This window comes from Sceloporus occidentalis, unplaced genomic scaffold (assembly GCF_023333645.1).
Source record: "Sceloporus occidentalis isolate IW3139 unplaced genomic scaffold, rSceOcc1.0.p SCAF_4, whole genome shotgun sequence".
Classification (NCBI taxonomy): domain Eukaryota; kingdom Metazoa; phylum Chordata; class Lepidosauria; order Squamata; family Phrynosomatidae; genus Sceloporus; species Sceloporus occidentalis.
In genome coordinates this window covers 63,828,883-63,851,786 of record NW_028316984.1, presented here as the reverse complement: position 1 = coordinate 63,851,786, position 22,904 = coordinate 63,828,883, and the positions used below count along the sequence as shown (strand labels likewise).

General features: G+C 41.1%; 1 protein-coding gene across 2 annotated transcripts in view; it reads right to left on the bottom strand.

Moving 5' to 3' along the window:
• Positions 1 to 22,904, bottom strand: part of DPP10 (dipeptidyl peptidase like 10) — an 817,369-nt gene that overhangs the window by 13,730 nt on the left and 780,735 nt on the right. For both annotated transcript variants that reach the window (XM_089520160.1, XM_089520161.1), the window contains exons 20-21: positions 12,891 to 13,085; positions 11,043 to 11,097 (exon numbers count right to left, since the gene is read on the bottom strand). In XM_089520160.1, coding sequence (XP_089376286.1) covers positions 11,043 to 11,097; positions 12,891 to 13,085 — 250 coding nt within the window. The remainder of the gene's footprint in view (positions 1 to 11,042; positions 11,098 to 12,890; positions 13,086 to 22,904) is intronic.

The window sequence follows — 22,904 nt, the reverse complement described above, 5'->3', positions numbered from 1 at the left end:
TTTATCATTCTAAGTGTGAGCAATTTTATTATTATGATTATATAAGAAAATATACAAAAAATATAACATGTAACAATATATAACAATACATCAAATGACGCAAAAGATTACTTATCGATTTACATCCAAATTGTTACCTGGCTTCCAAAATTACAAGCATTTATCTTTAATTACTTATTACAGTTGACTCTTCCCTTATGCGGGGGATCCATTCTGGACCCCACCGCGTAAGGAAAATACTGCATAAAGTCAAGTCCCATTAGAAACAATAGGGCCTGTTCACATGGTGTGCACACGGCAGGCTTGTTACCACTGGTGCGTGCCCCATTGTTTCTTCCGGGGCACAGGAGAAGCCTTTCTGGCGCAGCTTCCAGCGTATGCTGGAAGCTGCGTATGAAGTGGGCACACTGTATTTTAATTATCTCATTCTATTTCTATTTATTTATCCCAACAAAAAAAGCATTTATTTGCCCAACCAAGTATAATTATAGAACTTAACTATACCATTTGTCTCTAAAAAAATTTTATAATTCCCATTCTTTTTCCATTTCTTCCTTGTTTCTATCCTTCATTAGAGTAGTCAAATATCCATTTCCATAGCTTCTTCCAACTTACTCAACCATTCCTCTATGAACAGTGTTTGTTCCTGCTTCCAGTATTTAGTATATATTATTCTCGCAATTGTGATCATATATAATATTATGGGCTTAAATTTTCTTTCCAATTCTTTCTCTATAAAACATGTCATATTAAGCAAAAAAAGTAAACGATTCAAAGGAATTGTTAGTTGGAGTAAAATCTTATTTCCTCTTTACAGCTCCACCATTCGTGAAAAAAAGTTCCTACCATTGCGTGACATTTCCAGCACTTGCTTCTCCCAGTTTTGTACATTTTATTCAATTTGCTAGGTGACAAATACTGTACCATCGATATAGCATCTTTATATAATTTTCCTTATAATTTTGGCAAAGATTAAATTTGGCGGTGTCTCGCCAAGATTTCTCCCACTGATCTAATTGTATGACTCCACCAACATCCTGCACTCACTTAACCATGGAGTGTTTAATCGTCTCTGATTCTAGATCCCTGCTTTTTAACACTGTATAATATTTAGATAAGTGTGCTTTATTACTGTCAAAAAATCTCATCTAACTCTGATTTTTCATGCATAATTCCCATCCTCTTTTATCAATATACTGTACAGTGCGCCCATGTTTTACGCAGGTGCGCCATACGCGGCTTTCAGCATACAATGAAAGCCACACCGGAAGAGCCCATCACGTGCCCTGGAACAACTAATGGGGCGTGCGCCCGTGACATGCGCACACCACCTTGCCTCTGTGCAGCACAGGTGCATGCCCCATTACTTCCTATGGGGCTTCAGCACACATTGATTTTTCCCTTATGGGGAGGGATCTGGAACGGATCCCCATTTAAGGGGAGGGCACACTGTAAAATCTTTCTAACAATGTCTATAGAAAAGCCAATTCTTTTTAATCTCACTTTCCAAGTGTTCCACAGGTTTCATGGCCATATCTTGATCCTTTTTAAATAATAAATCTTTATATATCAACCAAGGTTTATCCTCATATTTGATTCTTTTAAAAAAAGCCTCTTGAGTTGAAACCCATAGAGGAATCGTATTGTAGAATTTCCAGCGTATTTTAGTCTAGACTTTAATCAATGCGTTTCTTATGAAATGGTGATAAAAGTCTTTATTATCCTTAATTTTGTCATACCAAAGAAATACATGGTAGCCAAATCACATTTAAGTGCTTTCCAGTTCTAACAATTTTGCATTTTTAAGCTTAACCCATTCTTTGATACATTGAAGACAAGCCGGGTAATAGTATAGCTTTAGGTTCGGTTTTTCATTTTTGGTTTTTGCCTGGCTTGTTCCTTCTCATATTGTGGTATTGTAAAATTTTAGCCATTTTGAATTTAGCAGTCAGAATGAAGTGTGATACTTGCACAAAAATCTTTTAACTATACTTTTCAATATAATATTCAATATAAATATTCACACTGATGCTAATACCAAAATATTAACTACACAACACAAAAATGTACTCTTACTTTTTTAAAAAAAATATGAAGTATTAACAATACAATTTCCAGAGTTTAATCACTCAAATGCCTGGGGAAGTTAAAAAGTATTTGTTTGGTACCAAAAAGACAGAACAGTAAGCACAGAGTACTCTTCTACACTGGCTAGAATACTTTGAGCTGTTCCCTGAGTAATCCAGCCTTGGAACTGCCCTAGATTTCCCCTGTTATCTCCCCACTCTGTTACTATACAAGATGGCTGTCTATATACGTGGCCCTGCTGTATCATCTGGTGCTGGTGGAAGTCATACCCTCTGTCATCAAAAACAAGGCACCCAGCATCAATCACATGGTTGGGCACCTCAGTTTGACCTCAGAGGGAGTGAGGTGTGTCAGTAGAGGCAGCACCAGGTGACACAAAGGGGGCATGCGTGCAAAACTGGGCTCTACAGGCTAATGGTTACTCCAGCTCAGACATCAGAAGAGCTGCCAGACACAGAAAAAAACCCAGGAGTGAAGACAAACAACCACCCAAAAGGGAAGATAGTTTTACCATACATTAAAGAAGTCACAGACAGAATATGGAAACTGATGAGGAAACACAACCTTCAAATGATCAACAGACCAAACCAAGAAAATCCAGCAAATGCTGCGCTTAGCGAAGGACAGGAGAGACTTTCTCATGGCCGTAGGAGTTTTACTACATACTGTGCAGCTGTGGACAAGTCTACATATGGACCACCAAACGTGACTTAAGAAACATGAGAGACACTACAGACTGGATCAGCCAGAAAAATCAGCAGTAGCAGAACACATTATAAAGCACCCCGGGGCATAAAATGCTATTTGGAAATACTGGACCATGCCAACAACTATCAGGTCAAAATGCACATGAAATCCACCAACACCTGGACAACTTCAACAGGAAAGAAGAAACCCTGAAAGTAAACACAGTTTGGCTACCAGTCCTGAAAAACACCAAAATCAAGACTCAGCACTTGCAACTGAACATCACACAGGGTCAAGGGGTTTCCCAGCACAGTGAATCACTAATTAAATAGACATGAATTCTGTATGTAAAGTTGAAGGTTTTCATGAATTCTCTTTGCATATCCTCCCATCCTGAGGCCTGGCCATTCACCAACAGACCAATACACAGATTAACATGTAAATCACTTACTCTCAACCAAGGTCACAAAGTATATATACCCCAAACACCTCCATACCAGCATTCTCTGAATATGCCAGCCACAGATTCAGGTAAAACATCAGGAACAAATTCTTCCACAACATGACCACATAGCCCGAAAAACCCATAAAAACTAATGAGTACCATTTTTGTTTGCTTGGAATCCCACTTATCTAAAGACCTTGCACTTAAATTTCAAACCAGCTGAAGCTTCTAGATATAACCATCAAAAGTGGCCCCATTGGAATACAATATGACAGTGTTATGAAGGAGTTCAGATACATTGGGTCTTGGAAGCCAATGGGATCCAAGTCTAAAATGGATTCAGAATCTAATTGTCTATGGATGTCATCTTCTGATTAAACTGAAAGTGTTGCTTCTGTAGAACTTCAAATGCCTCCAAATTCTCACTGGAGGTTTATATCATAACTTTCTCCCCACTTTAACTCTATGTCTGGCTCTTTGCTATGGAATTCTGGGAGTTGGATTTTGTGTGCTTGCTTTTGTGTGATGCTCCAAGCAGAGGAGCTTTTGGGGGTTCCCTCCTGGAGAAAAGGAGGAGAGGGTCCTGGGCATCCCTGCCATCCCTGCCTCCTGCGTGCTGATGGCACGGGAACCCCACCGGACACACCGCCAGAGGCTCCCAGCAGAAGCAGCCAGACCGCCAGGCCAAGAGCCTCCTCTCCCTCTTGCTCTCTGCCCTGATCCCCTCCTACCCTTCCTTCTCTCTTTTCCCTCTGTTTTGCCCTCCTCCTTCCCTCTCTTTCTCGCTGCTTATTCCTCCTTCCTTTTCTCTCCCTCTTTCCATGTTCTCCTCCCCTCTCTCTTTCCCTTCTTTCCTCTTCTCTCCCTTGTTCCACCTTCCCTCCCTTTCCTCCTCTCTCTCCTTCGCTTCATCTGCATGTGTGTGTGTGTGTGTGTGTGACTTAATCCATCCCATAAAGGTGCATCTTGGGGGCTGGAAAGGAGACAGGGTGCATTGCAAAGACTTCTGCCTGCTTATTTGTTTGTCTGTCTGCATATACCTCCCCCCCCTCCTTCCCTCCCTCCTTCTTTTTCCCCTCACACACTCCCTCCTTCCCTCATTGCAGATGCAGAGAGAAAAGCAACCTATACTCAATCCCTCCTTCTCTCCTATTCACATCTTCTGCTTTCCCTACCACAAATGTAGCACAAAGCATTTACACTGTATCCAAATATGTATCCACACTCAGATTGTATCCAAATATGTATCCATCATTCGCATAATCTGTCAAAAATAGAATGGAGAAAAAAAGGGGGTAAGCCACTTGCAAAGCGACCAGCGAGAGAAGAGGCATGATCCTCCCACTGTCTGCCCTCTGACCTAAATCCCTCCCTGAACTTTACCTGATCATGACTGGGGACAAGTTCATATTGAGAGAACCCGATATTTTTCAAAAGATACAGCTTTCACTCTGCTTTCAAAAGACCCGCGCCAAGGGGCATTTGCCCCTGAATGGGTGTGAAAGCCTTTTTATCACTTGTGAAAGGATCGGGGCCAATATGAACTTCCAGTGGTTAATCCGGGTTCTGATTCGTGGTAAAAGGTAGTCTGAATGACCCCATAGTGAGAACTAGGGTCTTTTTGGAATCAAATTCTAAAAGGCAGCGAAAGCGAATCAGGCTTCAGTTCAAGTGGGAATGACCCCATAGTCTGCCATTGGCATATTGATAATACCTCACTCAAATCTCCAGATGAGGTCTTCCCAGGATTTCATGGAAATGTGAAAACAAATAGGAAACAAAATGAATCTTTGCAGAAACCTTCTACAGTGGGTCCTTATTATCCACTGGGGTTTGGTTCCAGGAACCCCGTGGATAACAAAATCCGTGGATGCTCAAGTCCCATTAAATACAATGGCACAGTAAAATGTTGCCCCTTATATCAAATAGAAAATCAAAGTTTGCTATTTGGAATCAAAGTTTACTATTGTGGATGCTTGAATCCGTGGATAAAATATCCGAGGAGAAGGACGGCTGACTGTATATAAAGTCCACAGGTTCATGAAAAATTTTCTATACCATTCTGAATCTCACTACATTCTATCTGATTCCCACAACTATGTAAATATGCTGTATAACTGAGCATTTATAATCACTCTGTAATGTATCCGAAAGAGAGGGTTCATATACATGAGAGCTCATGAGAAAATAATAGTCTTACAGAGCTTGCCACATTTTTTTTCCTTTTCATTTCCTTCCTCCTTTTTATGCTTCCTTTGCCAGCTGCTTTAAAACAATCATCCACATGAAACCTCTACAAGACAAACTGTCAATCCAAATTTTTGAGACTGTAGCCAGAAGGTAACTCATTGATGGGATAGAAAACTGTTGAGATATTTAAATACTCCCTCCCACCCTTCTGATATTATAGGTTTTCTTTCAGAGTTACCAGTGTAGTTTCTTTATCAAATCTAGGCCTGAGATAAATCCAGATAATCACTCTCATCAAAAGTTGAATAATGATCAACCTTACAAGTACCTGTTGGTTGGATATTAACACATACACAGACACACAGATTAATTTAATGTCTCTTTGCCTGTGTGTCATTCTATACATATTCACATGCATATTCACTGAGTCATAAACTTGGTACATTATACAATGGGACTGAAACAAGGGCTATGATAAATTACTGAAACTGAACTGTCAATCACTTTGGGCACTTTCATAGAATCATAGAATCATAGAATCGTAGAGTTGGAAGAGACCACTAGGGCCATCCAGTCCAACCCCCTGCCATGCAGGAAATCCAAATCAAAGCATCCCTGACAGATGGCCATCCAGCCTCTGTTTAAAGACCTCTAAGGAAGGAGACTCTATCACCTTCCGAGGAAGTGCATTCCACTGTCGAACAGCCCTTACTGTCAGGAAGTTCCTCCTAATGTTCAGGTGGAATCTCTTTTCCTGTAGCTTGCATCCATTGTTCCGGGTCCTGTTCTCTGGAGCAGCAGAAAACAAGCTTGCTCCCTCCTCAATATGACATCCTTTCAAATATTTAAACAGGGCTATCATATCACCTCTTAACCTTCTTTTCTCCAGGCTAAACATCCCCAGCTCCCTAAGTCGTTCCTCATAGGGCATGGTTTCCAGACCCTTCACCATTTTTGTCGCCCTCCTTTGGACACGCTCCAGTTTCTCAATGTCCTTTCTGAATTGTGGCGCCCAGAACTGGACACAATATTCTAGGTGGGGCCTGACCAAAGCAGAATACAGTGGCACTATTACTTCTCTTGATCTAGACACTATACTTCTATTGATGCAGCCTAAAATAGCATTGGCCTTTTTAGCTGCCGCATCACAATGTTCACTCATGTTCAACTTGTGGTCCACTTGGACTCCTAGATCCCTTTCACACGTAGTTTCATTCAGCCAGGTGTCACCCATCCTATATCTGTGCATTTTGTTTTTCCGCCCCAAGTGCAATACCTTACATTTCTCTGTGTTGAATTTCATTTTGTTAGCCTTGGCCCAGCTTTCTAGTCTATTCAGGTCATTTTGAATCTTGATCCTGTCCTCTGAGGTATTAGCTATTCCCCCTAATTTGGTGTCATCTGCAAATTTGATAAGTATGCTCCCAATTCTGTCATCCAGGTCATTGATAAAGATGTTGAATAGCACTGGGCCCAGGACAGAGTCCTGTGGGACCCCACTGGTCACTTCTCTCCAGGATGAAAAGGAGCCCTTGTTGAGCACCCTTTGGGTTCGGCCGGTCAACCAATTACAGATCCATTTAACAGTTCCTTTGTCTAGCCCACATTTTACAAGCTTGTTTGCAAGAATGTCATGGGAAACCTTGTCAAAGGCCTTACTGAAATCAAGATATACTATATCCACAGCATTCCCTTCATCTACCAAGCTGGTAATTTTATCAAAGAAAGAGATTAGGTTTGTCTGGCATGACTTGTTTCTCTGAAACCCATGTTGACTTTTTGTGATTATGGCATTGCCTTCTAGATGTTCACAGACTCTCTGTTTAATGATCTGCTCTAGAATCTTTCCTGGTATTGATGTCAGACTAACTGGACGATAATTGTTGGGATCCTCTTTTTTCCCCTTTTTGAAGATGGGGACAACGTTTGCCCTTCGCCAGTCTGCTGGGATCTCTCCTGTTCTCCAGGAGTTTTCAAATATGATTGCCAATGGCTCCGATATTACTTTTGCCAGTTCTTTTAATACCCTTGGATGGAGTTCATCTGGTCCCGGAGACTTAAATTCATTTAGATTAACAAGGTGTTCCTCTACTAACTCTTTACTTATTCTGTGCTGAAATTCCCCTATTCTGTCCTCTGCTCCATTATCCTCAGGTTGAGCACCCTTTGCCTTTTCTGAGAAGACTGAGGCAAAGAAGGTGTTGAGTAATTCTGCCTTTTCTCTATCTCCTGTTAGCATTTTGCCATCTTCTCCACGCAGTGGCCCTACCGTTTCATTCTTCTTCCTCTTGCTGCGGACATATCCAAAAAAGCCCTTTTTATTGTTCTTAACCTCTCTAGCAAGCCTGAGTTCATTCTGCGCTTTAGCTTTTCTGACTTTACCCCTACACATGCCTGCTATTTCTTTGAATTCCTTTTTCGTGATTTCCCCCTTTTTCCATTTCTTATACATGTTTGGTTTCAAACTTAGCTCGGTTGAAAGTTCCTTAGTCATCCATCCTGGTTTCTTGAGACACCTCCCGTTTTTCTTTCTCACTGGAACTGTTTGAAATTGTGCCTTCAGTATCTCCTTTTTGAGAAAGTCCCATCTGTCCTGAACTCCTTTATCTTTTAGTATTTCTGACCATGGAATCGCCCTCAATACTTCTCTAAGTTTACTGAAATCCGCTCTCCTAAAGACTAGGATGCGTGTCTGACTCTGCCTGGCTTCTCCTTTCCACTGTATTACAAACTCCAGGAGAACATGGTCACTTCCACCTAATGATCCCACCACTTGCACCTCATTAACCAAGTCATCCTTGTTGGTTAGGATCAGATCTAAAATAGCTGACCCCCTCGTTGCCTCTTCCACCTTTTGGACCATGAAATTGTCTTCCAGGCAAGTGAGGAATTTGCTAGACCTTGAGGATTTTGCTGAGTTTGACTTCCAGCAAATATCAGGATAGTTGAAATCGCCCATCACTACTACATTTCTCTTTTCTGACTGTGTGGTCATCTGTTCTAGAAAGATATCATCCAATTCCTCAGTCTGACTTGGGGGTCTGTAGTAGACTCCCACCGTAACACCCTTATTGTTTCCCTCCCCTTTGATTCTTATCCAGATGCTGTCCACCTGGCTTCCATGATTGATGTCCAGGATCTCTTCACTGGTGTAAATATCTCTGACATATAGTGCTATTCCTCCTCCTTTCCTGTTTGGCCTATTTCTCTTAATAAGGTTATACCCCTCTATTTCCACATTCCAATCATGAGACTCATCCCACCAGGTTTCAGTGATGCCTATTATATCATATTTGCTTTGTTGTACTAGGAGTTCGAGTTCATCTTGCTTATTTCCCATGCTCTGTGCATTAGTGTAGAGACATCGCAGACCATGGTTCCCTTTTACTTGCTGCCTGTGCAAGTTTTTTTGCCTCCCACTGTTGGGTCCTTGCACTGTTTGCCTTGTTTCCTCTATGTCAGTTTGACTATTTTCGCCATCCCTTTCGCCTTCCTTAATATTGTCTCCCTTCCCCTCAGAACTCAGTTTAAAGCAATCCTGATCAAGTTCTTGAGACTGTTGGCAAAAACATTTCTTCCAACTGGCGTGAGATGCAACCCGTCTGTTGCAAGAAGTCCCTCCTCATGGAACCGCAGCCCATGATCGAAGAATCCAAATCCTTCTCGGCGGCACCATCTGCGAAGCCAGTTGTTCACATCTGCTATTTTCCTCTCCCTTCCTGGACCATGCCCTTCAACTGGCAGAAGAGACGAGATCACAACCTGTACATCCATTCCTTTCAGCTTCCTACCAAGTGCCTCGTAATCCCTTTTGATGTTCTGAATGCTGTGTCTTGCAGTATCATTAGTTCCCACGTGGACCAAAAGGAAGGGGTATTGGTCAGTAGGCTTGACCAGTCTTGTCAGCCTCTCTGTCACATCACGGATCTTTGCACCTGGAAGACAACACACCTCTCGAGACATCTTGTCAGGCCTACAAATCACTGCTTCTGTACCCCTCAGCAAGGAGTCCCCCACTACGACCACACGCCTCCTCCGAGGCTTAGCAGCGACTGTTCCCTCGGGTGGGACTCTCAGGCTCCCCTGCTCTGTCCCTGAAGTCTGTCCATGCTGCTCTTCTTCATCCTCCTTGATAAGGGAAAGAGCTTCGAATCGATTCTCTAGCTGCAAGCTCCCCGAACAATTCCTTCTTGGCTTACTTCTCTTTGTGACATTCCTCCAGCTGTCTGCCTCCTCTGTTTGGCAAGTGACCTCTTCCACCCTAGCATCTTCCTCTGCGTGGTACTCATCTAAGATGGTTAGTTCTATTGTGTCCAGGAAATCCTCTTGTTCCCTAATATGCTGAAGTGTAGCTACTCTGGACTCCAGCTGCTGCACTTTCTCCTCCAAGAGTGCTACCAACTTGCACTTGGTGCATGTGAAGTTCTCCACTTCTGTAGGCAAGAAGAGAAACATCCCACAAGAGTTGCAGGTGACTGCGGCAGATCCCTCGTTGTCCATACTGCAAAGTCTTTAGTAATAAATATAACAGTCAATCTACTGGGAATACTTCTTCAAAGGTAAGTACTGGCTGCTATCTTACACTTAAAGGGAAGGTTCTGTTTCAATATCTGATTCTAACCCGATGCCACTTGAGCAGAGTTGTTGAGTTAAAGAAAATGAAAAATTCGCGCGTCGTTAGGCGTGCGGCTCTGGAAGCTGGTATATAAAGCTAGTCTGCTAGCTCCGCCCCCTTGTGACTCACAGATGTGACTCACAGAAGCTCCGCCCCTTCAGCAACGAGCACACGGTCTCAAGCACACGGTCTCAAAATGGCTGCCAAGCAGCTCCTCTCCTTCTCCTCTCTCTGGCCGGACTGTTCTGAAGGCTCTGGAAGTTGGTATATAAAGCTAGTCTGCTAGCTCCGCCCCCTTGTGACTCACAGATGTGACTCACAGAAGCTCCGCCCCTTCAGCAACGACCACACGGTCTCAAGCACACGGTCTCAAAATGGCTGCCAAGCAGCTCCTCTCCTTCTCCTCTCTCTGGCCGGACTGTTCTGGAAGGCTCTGGAAGCTGGTATATAAAGCTAGTCTGCTAGCTCCGCCCCCTTGTGACTCACAGATGTGACTCACAGAAGCTCCGCCCCTTCAGCAACGAGCACACGGTCTCAAGCACACGGTCTCAAAATGGCTGCCAAGCAGCTCCTCTCCTCTTCCTCTCTCTGGCCGGACTGTTTCTGATGACACGCTTTGGATTTCTGTATGTTTTATTTTTATTTTGCTGTAGTATACATATTTACAAACTAATTTTGACCAAACCTGACATTTAGACTTAGACTGGCTTCTTGAACACTTTTGTACAAGCTTGGGACAGACTGACAAACTTTGCCCTCTTCTGGATAATCACTGGTTTTGGTCCATTTTTCAGGAAATTTGGCAGGAAATGGTTTTTGAGATAATATGTGCTACAAATTGATAAGTGAAATAATCAAAATCAGCCTGGGTAATGCTTCCTATACTTTCTAGTGTATATATGCATGTGTGCACACACGCACATGCACACGCACAAACACACACACACACACACACACACACACACACACACTGTGAACTGAAAAAATTGCAACATTTCATTTATTATAGAATGTTACCTTTCCAAATATGCTCAGCCTGTTAGAGTCAACGAATGGTTGTTTCAGCAAGTATCTGAAATGGGGAAAGTAAAATATTATGAAGAGACATGCTTCCTGTGTAAATGATGCTCACATTACGACTACTATAATGCAAATGGAATATGAAATAAATATTATATCATTTTGCTTTAGACTTGCAATCGCCTTCATGAACCCATCAATAACATCTGCTATAGGCTGATAGGTCTTCCTGTGACAATATTCAAAATTATGAATTATCTCACACAGAAAAATCAGCAACAATGTTTATAGCCAGATTTAAAATAAAGCTAAAACATTAAAGAAATGTTGTGTTATGAGTCCAAAGCACAACTACTGTTGCCTGAAAATGGGAAGCCAAGAAAGAAAAATGAAATTGGGAGAATCTTTTTCCACATATAATATCAAAATAGTAGTAAACCACAATGAAATTCTTGAATTTTGAGGAAAGTTCACTTTGGACAATTTAAACACTCTTCATGTTATGTAGCATGTTGAATGTGGGTTATATCATTTTTTTCAGGGTCAAGATTATAGCCTTTGGAGTTTATCACATGTGAGGGCTCCTGTCATGCTCCTGTCACCCAAACGTCACCAATCTGCAACAGGAGCCTCCTGGTGGGACCGCGCCTGGCACTATTAAAGGGCAACGCTTCCGTTTTCATCATGGAAGCATTCTCATAATTGTAAGGAAACGGGCCCTTTTTAAATAACAATTTGATCCGTTATTTAAAAAAAGGGCCCTTTTTCTAACAATTACGCTGATGCTTCCATGACAAAAACGGAAGCATAGCACCATGAGTGATCCCACCAGGAGGCGCCCGTCACAGTTTGGTGATGTTTGGGCGACAGGAGCATGATGGGAGCCCTCACGTGTGATAAACTCCATTATGCCATTTAATTAGACCTCACTCACATGAAGAATCTCAATGAGATTCTCTTATGAGTAGACAGATGTTGCAGAATGACTATAATCTACAGAGATGTTTGAAAAATATCCTAATTGATTTAGTGGTCCACATGCCTACATATCTCACTGATCCAGCTGTAAAGCATTTGATTGTAATAGCTTGTGTATTGTTCATGATAAAAAATTAAATTAAAATTATAAACAAGTTGCAGAATTTTAAAGATTAGATCTTCAATATAGAACAGTCAGCCGCTGCACCTATTTATATCGCAAGTAGGCATATAATGGATTCCAAGAATGGCTTTATGAAAAGCATGAGAATACTGCATACAATACAGTCTGATGCATTTTTGCCTATTGTTGTTGTCCAAACAACACAATGCATGGGTGTATATCTTAAGCACATTCAAGGCTACTATATTCATTAACATTCCATGCTATATTCATTAGCATTCTGCCTTTAAGCAAGGCAAAAAGACTCTGTCAAAGAGCTCACAATTAAAACAATGATAAATGATTTTTTAGGAAATCAGCTTCTTATGGGTCAGTTTTTGTTTCAGTGACTAAAGATGCTGAGGCAGCACTGTATGCTGTGACATGGGATTGAGTTATATTCTTCATATTTGGATATAATGTAGTTGCCTGTTATACTTTACACATTTAAGTATAGCATCTGCAATGCACCCTTTACCACACAGTATTTTGTTAGATAAATTACAACAGTCAGACTAGGCCTAGAAGTCTGCTTTATCAGACTTAATGGATTTATTGACTTTTTCTTGCTATAAAACAGTGATATGTTGTAGCAATCCAGTGCTGTGAAAATAAAAACTCAGTACATTTCTAATGTCTTATACAAAACTAAGAATGATTTTTACAGTAAAAAAGAAATAGAAGAAATGTTTGCACATACGTACTCTACCGCTGCTATCTGGTCCTTCACTTCCACTGATCCTAAGGAACGGTGGACTTCTTGTAGAATCTTTAGACCTTGAAATCCACTCCCTCTTCCATCAAACTGAGCTACGATGACATTATCAGAGTTGACAAGCACAGAATCCCAGTCAATGTGAAACTTATCTGTAACCAATTGGCTGCCTGGAGCTTCATCACTGTAAATACCAACATACCAGACAAAAACAAGGCTATTGACAATGTGATGCACTTTGCAGTTCTTCAATATTTTTATTTTACCTGGATGGCAAAGGTCACTAGGAATTATGCAATCCAGTTGGATTATTGTTAGTTTAATCTATAACAGTACATTAACCACTGATTTTATCCCTTATGGAAGCAGCAAACAGAAATAACTGAACAGAAAATAAACTAGTGAGATTAACATATTGTTCACTGGCTTCATTGCCAGAAAGTTAGGAACAGAGGAACCAGTTTTCAAAGAAGTAGCCATGTTAGTCTCTTCCAGTATAAAAAGGAGAAAAGGAGAAAGAGAAAAAAGAAATGTGGTGGTACTGCAGCTGAAGAAGTGGGTTTATATCCATGAAAGTAAACATGAAAATAAAAACCATTTAGTCTTAAAGGAGCTGCAACATTCATTTTTCTCTTTTAACCCTGTACTAGGTGGATCTTTTGCCCATTTTATCTAGTACTTTTTAAATGGCTGCTCAGGGTCTCAGGCAGAGTATTTGGATTTCTTCAACCTGTATTAACTCAGTGATGTGCAAACCAGGTAGGAGTAAAGCCCAGATATCCTACTATCTGCCATAGGCAGCACTTGCTTGCAAATAATGAAAGAAAGAAAAGAAGCAGAGGCAGAGGAAGATGGGAGGAGGGGGAAGAGGAAATGAAGATAGTGAGAGAGATGAAACAAAAGGAAATGAAATGAAACCAAACCAAAAAATGACTAGACATTTTCATTTCCATTTTTATTGAATGGGAGGGGATTCAGGCATGGCTAGGTAACCTAAGCATACACTCCCACATTTTTGGCAAGGGTGAGCACAGCAGGGCGAATGTGAAGAACAAAAATGATCTGCAGGCCTGCATAAACCATGCAAGCAGCATTTTGACCCATGTTGTTTAACCAGAGATGTCAAGATTTCTAAATCGGGGATCTCTAGCATGTGAAACATGTGCTCTATCTGAATTATAAAGAAGTAAAATTGAATATGATACTGGAGAACAATACAGGGTAGTTGATGGAAAGCCCCCATCCTTTTTCCTGTTACATTTTCAGAGAACTGAAAGACACAGGTAACCCTGCTATACTTTGGCAAGTCATATTTCCTACTGCTAGCCAGTGCCAGCAGATGGCTGCCACTGCAAGTGAATAAGTAAGTTAATTGGGTGCTTGTCAAAACAAGATGCATGAACACGTAACCAAATTCTCAGAACTTCTGGTCATGTGAAATAAAACATCAGTACTGGAAGCATGAGTGACTTATTCATCTTTCTGATTCTAAGGCCCCATACAGACAGGCCAAAATAAGGCTGCTTTGGGACGCTTTGGGGGTATGCTGTTTAAATGTTGCATACGTCCTAAGAATCCAGAAGCCACACCAAAGCCACGATTTACTCCTAAGGACTGGAGCACAGCTTTGGTGCAGCTTCTGGACTCTTAGGATGCATGCAACATTTAAACATCATACCTCCAAAGTGTCCCGAAGCAGCTTTATTTTGGCCTGTCTGTATGGGGCCTAAGATTTGTCCAAAGAACTGCCAATTTATATTATTTTATTTACAAGCCATTCTTCCTCATAAAAACAGGATAATTCTCCTACTGCCTGCAGTGTGTGGTTACAACATATGTCCTCAGTGCATTCTTCTCAACATAGAACATGCATGCTCCCAACAGAAAAGATATCAAAGCTTTTGTAAACGTCCTAAGTGCACAAAAGGTGTGTGACCTATTCATATATACTCTACACTTTTTCATTTGTTGTAATTAGTTGTAATGGCAGTATTAATTTTGATGGTTGTGAAATCACAATAGTGATATAGAGATGGTGTGGACAGCACATGGTTTAATCTTGGTTTGTCTGGCTAATTTTACAATTTTTGTGCCCCCAGTTGTCACCAGCACTGAACTAAGCAGCAGTGCTGCTACTGCTTACAGATGTGTATTACTGAAATTCACTTCCACCATAAAAATGGCCTTTGCAGTCCTCCGTTCTTTTCTGGAAGGGAAGGAAACACAGTATTGTCAGTTTGCTGCATTCTGTGATGTGAGGTGGCACTCTGACACCCGCCTGCAACTATGTTTGTGTGTGCATGCCTTCAAGTTGTCTGTTGAATTATGGTGACCTCACAAATTCCATAGGGTTTTCTTAGGCAATGAAGACTCAGGAGATTATCACATGGAGGGGTAGGAACAGGAGCAACGTGGATTGCTCCCATCCTATTCGCACGATCAGGGAAAGGTTACCCCAGATGGCATGCTTATCCCGTCCTTCTCCCGTCAGTGCAGTGTAATGGCCTCGTTATTTGGTATTAATGAGAGTTTTCATTAATACCAAATGACAGGGCCATTACACTTCACTAAAGGGAGAAGAACAGGATAAGTGCATGGCATGAATAGAATGGGATCACGTGAATAGAATGGGATATGGATGGGAGCAACCCACTTTGCTCCTGTCCTTATCCCTCTGTGTGATAATCTCCTATGAGGTGGTTTTGCCAGTTTCTTCCTGTAATTGAGAGGTGGTGGAATCTCTGCCTGGGGTGTCATGTGATGCAGGGGGATCTGAGAGTGGGGCTTCCAGTGGTGAGGACAAAAGGGCACCCCCCCCCCCCACCTTGCTGTTGTGACACCATTCTATTCATGAGAATGGCACAGGGCAGCAAGGTGGAGGTCGTGCTTGGCCCTTCTGAGTTCTGAATAGTGGTTGCTGCACTGGACTCAGAAGCCAGCCATCCTCCCCAGTATATCACCCCAAAAGGTGACACCCCTTCTGGTGTGTCTTCCAGTGCAGTCCACTTCCCCCACACCCCTAGTGATGCTACTGTTTAGAAGGGCTTAAAATTATATTATGGTTCCAATTCCTTCAGTCTTCCCTTATATGTCCACCTTCAGAAGTTAAGCCTGTTGCTAATGAATGGAAAAAAAGAACCCCTGGAAACTTTAGAAAACACAAACTTGTAATGTTGTTCAAGATAATATCAATTTCAGAGTTTGTAACATGCAGAAGTAACTTATTTGTTCTATGACAATAAGAAACTATCCAAGCTGAAGGTAAATACTTCATTTCTAGAGTGCTATATTCTTTTGATATTGGTGCTAAAATATTTTTTAAAAATAATAATGGAATGTCATTTTTGAGGAAGAAAATTTATTGTCTTTTCCTTCAACTGTAAATATTAAGTAGGAGAGGAAACTGGCAGCACTGCAGTGAAAGCTGTGTGTGCCTTGTCATTTCACAGGATTTTCTTGGCAATATTTGTTCAGAGGAGGTTTGCCATTGCCTTCTCCTGAAGCTGAGAGAGCATGACTTCCCTACTGTCACCCAGTGGGTTTCATGGCAGAGATGGAAACTGAACCCTGGTCTCCAGGGGCGGCTGCAGGCCACCCCTTAGGGGTGCTTTGCACAGCCCCTACAATAATTAAACCACCCCTCAAGAATTATCCATTTGTAAATTATGGTTATAACTTGGATGCTTCACTTGCAGAAAGATGTGATTTAAAATAAACAATTTAAACAATTTAATTTATATCCCACTTTTCTCCAAGTGGGAACTAAACACAATAAATGAAAAAACAAAAACAAATTAAGCACCCCTTTCCAGTGGTAAACAACTATCTCAGTAAAAATGTATTTTGTTTACACAGCCTAAAAACCCCGTGAAGGAATTCCATAGCCAGGAGACAGTCAGCAAAAGATTTCTTTCTTGTGTCTCCACCTAACATAGACTCACCTGAGGCAATTTATACAAGAGAACAGGCAACTTTATGCATGAAAACAGTGCAAACCCAAGCTGTGTAGGGCTTCACAGATCATAATCAGCACTTTGACTCATGCCTCAAAACAGACTGGTAGCCACTGGTGTTTTTGTAATGAGAGACTCATATGCTCCTTGTCACCAGTCAATCCTCTGCCTGTGCCAGCAGAAGTCTCTGATGCTGTCAATGTTTTTTGTCATTTTTTATAAACAGGATATTCCCTTAATTATAGAAGCTTTAGTTATGCTTCAATTTCATATCTTGGATACTAATTTCTGAAATGTTTAACTATGGGGGAATACAGACTGGCACTTTGTATCAGCCTGTGGGCAGAGTCATGGTGTAGCACCTGCATGCTTGATGCCGTGATTCCATCCATCCCCATCGCGCCATGATTCCGCGTGCCCATTTACATAGTGTGCAGCATCATGGCACGACTCTACCGCAGTGGCCAAATGGTGCAGCTCAGAAGGGGCATCATCATGTCGCCCTGTAGCGGCTATGACACACCTTCTGGGGAGTGAAAAGAGAGCCCCTTTTTGGGGGCTTCTTTTTGCTCCCTGTAGAGGCCACGGCATGTAGTTGCTATGGCCCCAATCCGGGGCAAAAAGGGGTAGCATCTCACCGCCCATCTAGACAACCCCTGTAATATCTTATCTGATAGTAAGATACTTTGTCTCTTAAGCTTAGAACTCCATAACTGGACTAAAAGAAATATAAATATTGAACACTTAAAACCTCCAGTAAGGGTATAATTCATGACACAATAGACATTTATCTTTCAGCCCAAAGATACGGTAACATTTTGGTCCACAGCCTGTTTATATGCATAGTAATCATTTGATAATACAGTGCATCCACGTCATACATGGGTGCGACATATGTGGCTTTCAGCATACACCAGGGGTAGGCAAACTTTCTGAGCCGAGGGCCGGGTTGCTGTCCCTCAGACAACTGGGGGGCCGAAGCCAAAAAATAAATAATTATTTTTTTAAAATAAATAAATAAATGAATAAATAAATAAACCGGGACAAATGTAGGACAAAAATTTCAAATGGAGAACACTTTTTTAAAAAAATGGAGGACACGCTAAAAAATTTGCTGATTTTTAAAAGAATGTTAATATAAATGCATGTTTCGGAGGCTTCTATAGACAATTGCCCCCCACGCCCTCGCGCGAGAGGCCAAAGGCTCCAGCGGCAATCGGCGGCAAGACTGGGCTGGGGCCGGTCCCAAGGCCTTGCCGGGCCGCATCCGGCCCGCAGGCTGCAGGTTGCCTACCCCTGGCATACACTGAAAGCCATGCCAGAAAAAGCCCTGGCATGCCCCAGAAGTAGTAATGGGGGGTGTCCGTGGTGCAGCATTGTGCCGCAGGCATGAGCCCCATTATTTCTATAGGGGCTCCACCATAAGGATTTCCCTTATGTGGGGGGTAGGTCTGGAATGGATCCCCCGTGTAAGGGAAGGGCCCTCTGTGTCACTGTTTAACATCACCGATAGAACTTTTATTTCAGCTGATATAATCTCAAATGCACCAAGTGAAACTACAGCTGTCCTGCCCCTTACGCAGGCTTATTTTATGCAGACTTTTCATGTGGAAGGCAAGCCCCAATCAAAACAATGGGCGCACCGTGGGAGTGCGCCCCATTATTTTGAATGGGATTTGAGCATATGCTGGATTTCCCTTACGCGGGAGAATCTGGAACGGATCCCCCGCGTAAGGGGCGGGTTTACTGTATACTTTTCCATTAATAAAATATACTTTTTCAGCAGCCATTTCTCAAATGCTGAATAATGATGTCATAACACACATGTGCATGAATCAGTTCTTCACCAAACACACAGAAGCATGCAACAAAAATGAAAAGACAGCAAAAAACAACCCTTCCCAGCAGATGGCTTGCTCTGTAGATTTTTTTCATTCCAACATATAGGAAGGGAAATGCGAACAAAGCCACCTGTTTCCAGCTCTGACAAGCCATTTTTCCTCAAGAACAGTTTCAGTCATCTTGAGCAGAAACTCTTTCCCCCATTCCTTACCCTCTTTTGTTTCTCCTTCTGCTTTAGCAATACCTTGTTTCAGTTCAGTTCTGTATCTGTTCCTTGCCCTATAACGTTGACATCTACCAAATCATTGTCTGCAGAAACTAATGATACATTTCTTCGGAACTTGCAGTGGTAGCTGGATTTATGATGATTCAGAAACTCAGCTGAGCTGGTGTGCCTTTTAAACAGACAGACGTTCCCAATTATAGACCAAAATGATGGACCTTAGCAGGTAATTTGAATGCTTCCCACACTGTAGTCCCACATGCTTCACTACTAGTGGGGAGGGGGATGGCAGACCATCATTTGGCTGTTACCTTTTTAGAGGAATATTTTCATTTGCTGTCTGAAGTCATGAGACTCCATCATCATTTCTGCATTCAGAGGGGAATATGTTACTATTTGGTGAAATGAACATTCAACTCTATCAGTTCTGAACTCAATTTCTTCACCTTTGTATCTGTCAAGATTACAAAGAAATTGTCCCACCTCTTTTGGCTACTGAAAACTACATTGCTGCATACAAAAAGATGCACAACTTCACTGAAGGAAGCAATGAAACAAACACAGTCTTACAAAACATCAAAGAACAAACTGCCAATTTCAATTCACAATTTCAAGAGCACATTTACGCCTTTTGCTTTCTCTTAATATAGTCCTTTGTGCAAGCAAATTTAATCCCTTCTGCAAGCAAAACTGACAATACTGAACTAGAAGAGAGACTGACTATATTGAACTAGAACTCATAAAGTGAGCTCTATCATATTGTTAATAAAAGAGAACATTTTAAAATCAGCTAGAGAATTTTCTCATAAGATTTCAGAAAGCTGTGTGTGTGTGTGTGTGTGTGTGTGTGTGTGTGTGTGTGTGTGTCCGTCCTGTTCCTTACATTAACCATAGCCAATTCACTGAGAGCAATTCAAAAGAATGGGTTATAAAATAAAATAAAATATCTGACAACTTGCAAACATTCCAAAGCCGCCTGCAATTTCCTATAGCATCAGAATAGTAACCATCATATTCTACTGCTAGTACCCTGCAGTTCTAGTCTTCTTGTTGTTGTTATTGTGGGCCTTAAAGTCATCTTTAAATTTTCACAACCCTTGTTGTTGTTTTGTGCCTTCAAATCATTTCCAACTAATGGAGACACAAAGTTGAACCTACCATGGGGTTTTCTTTGCAAGTTTCTTCCAGGGCTGGGGAGTAGTGATTTTGTGGTTACTCCTTGTCCTACTCTAGAGTAAGATGTTTTTTCTTAATGTTACTCCTACTTCTACTCCTGCAAAAATCTCTTACTCCTTACTCCCAACTTCCCAACCCTAGGGAAAAGCTCTGGTTTTGTTGTTGTTGCTGTTGTTTTTGCAATACTGGTGTGTGTGTGTGTGTGTGTGTGTGTGTGTGTGTGTGTAAGTATCTCTCTTTGCCTCTCAGTTCCTTCCCCAGTGCAAGCTGTGCATGTTTAGGCTATTCATATGTATCTATATTGTATTGTTGTATATTGTACTTTATTGTACTTTATTAATATTGTGTGTGTGTGTGTGTAGTCCCTATAGACTTTCTATAAAATGTTATTGTATGTATTACTATATTTTAATGTACTTTGAAATGGTCCCAGGCAGGGACGTAGCCAGGATTTTGGGAAGGGGGGTCCAGACTAAGTGCCACCATTATAATGGGGCTTGGGTGCGGCAGCACAGCAGCACACACCATTCATTCTATCTAACGGAGGGGGGGTCCGGACCCCAAGAACCCCCCCCTTGGCTATGTCCCTGCCCCAGGACTATTCAATAAAGATTGATTGATTGATTGATTGATTGATTGATTGATTGATGGGTGTTTGTGTGTACAATATAATAACAGGAATAAGGAGTAACAAATATATTTTGTTATTCGTTATTCCTACTCCTACTCCTGTAAAAACCTCTTACTCCTTTACTTCTTACTCCTATTCCCCAGCCCTAGTTTCTTCAGAGGGGGGTTGCCATTGCTATCCTCTAAGGTGGAGAGAGTGTGATTTGACAACATTACCTGGTGGGTTTCCATGGCCAAATCCTGGTCACCACAGTTGTAATGTAATGTTCAAACAACACCACACTGGTTCTTACTTTTAGTCTAGTCTTACACTACTAGATAAAAGTGGGGAGCTGAAATGATTAGCTATTGAAACAGGGACATTAAGTTTGCCACATGTGTAAGAAGTATAAAAAAATTACAAGTGGAGAAATGAACAAGCATCAGTATTCAAAAATATTCAGTGCTTTATTTTTTAAAAAATTACATACATAGACATTGGGAAATACCAGTGTTTACATATTAAAAAGAATATATGAAATCAATAATATTCTAGTTGGCAATTCAAAACATACGAATTTCTCTACTGTACTCTCTGGGAAAAATCCAAAAGAAAGACGATGTTAACTGCACACCATTGGTTTTCTGTACCTACTAGACTGCAGAATGGATGGTGCAACAGAAAAGGCAATGTCTACTATAACACTCTTTTCTGTAACATATGGCTGTCTTTTGTTTTGCCACTATGACATACATCACATATTGATCAAATCTAAGAATACCCTTGCAAGAAATAATACCAGCAGAAATCAATAAATACAAAAACGTTATAGCTAAAGTCAAATTGCAGTTGGATAGCCATGCTTTCCTACAAACTGGCTGATATTCATATAGCATATGTCAATATTCTATCATATTGCTCCAGGCAATTAAATTTCACCAGTGTTGTTGTTATATTTTGATAAGAGACAAGGCAATGATGAAAATTGTGCCAGAGGTGAAGAAAAGTGTACAGGGGAGGGTGACTATGTGATTAAGAAAAAGTACCTCTCCAGATGATTTTATTTTAAAGATTACTAAAAACTTGTACTTATTCAGTTTTACGGTACCCATCAATAATCTGTACATTTTCAAATAGTATTAAATAATGAATGACAACATACAAGATGCATTATCTACCAATTTCAAAGCAAAGAGGTTAATTGTGCTGCAGTGGAAAAATAAAGAATGATTATCACAGCTCACTTTTATTACACAGATTAAATGCTATAGTCTTCACTCTACTTAATCATTTCTTGCATGCTACCAGGGAGCATAACTTCCAACTCTCCGAATGAATTAAGGTGAACATTAATGAGGAAAATCAAAGATCTGAAAGTTAAACTTTGATCCTAATTATATAGAAAAGAGATAATAATCACTCTTTGAGGCAATTATGGTACATCTTTCTAATCTATATACTACAGTGTATATAATGTAGTTAAAGGAAGCTGAGTGTGAAGCATATTCATATGGGGGAACAAATGGAAGACTCAGAAATTTTACAAGCCACTTAGCATTTTTACAGTTTGTGTTAGATTTTAACTGGGCATAGTAACAACAGATCATGAAAACAAGTGTTAGCTTACAAGATAATACAAAGTGCTATAAGGGAAATGCTATTTGCACCAACTTTCCCACCTTCCCTTTAATTTTAAAATTGCTTTTGAAAAAATAATCTGCTAAATCAGTTAATCTAGAATACACCAGTGAAACTGAAATTTATCAGCAGATGTGGCTAATTGGGCATGCACAATTATATGCATCGAAGGAAGCACATCAATTAAGATACAGCAAAAAGTAATGCTCTGGAAAATTAAGGGTACCTCAGGGTTCACAGAATACTCTGGGCTGATCCTGGAATATTCTGGTCCTGGAGTTGTCTCAGATTCCACCCATTACCACTGGCACTCTTTAGAGATGCTGGGTAGTTGTCTAGAAAAAGTGCCACTGTGCTGCCCGGCCTCACTGCTGCGGACAGGAGTTGAGGCACTCATCATAAATCGCATGGATGGGTCCCTTAGTGTGACCTCAAAGGGAGGGACTCACACCCACAGTGCTGGCACTGGGAGGGACAGTGGGACACATGTAGACAGACACCAAGTATTGCCACAGAGTGCTCTGAATTATCCTGAAATATTTGGAGCAAAAGGTGAGTTTT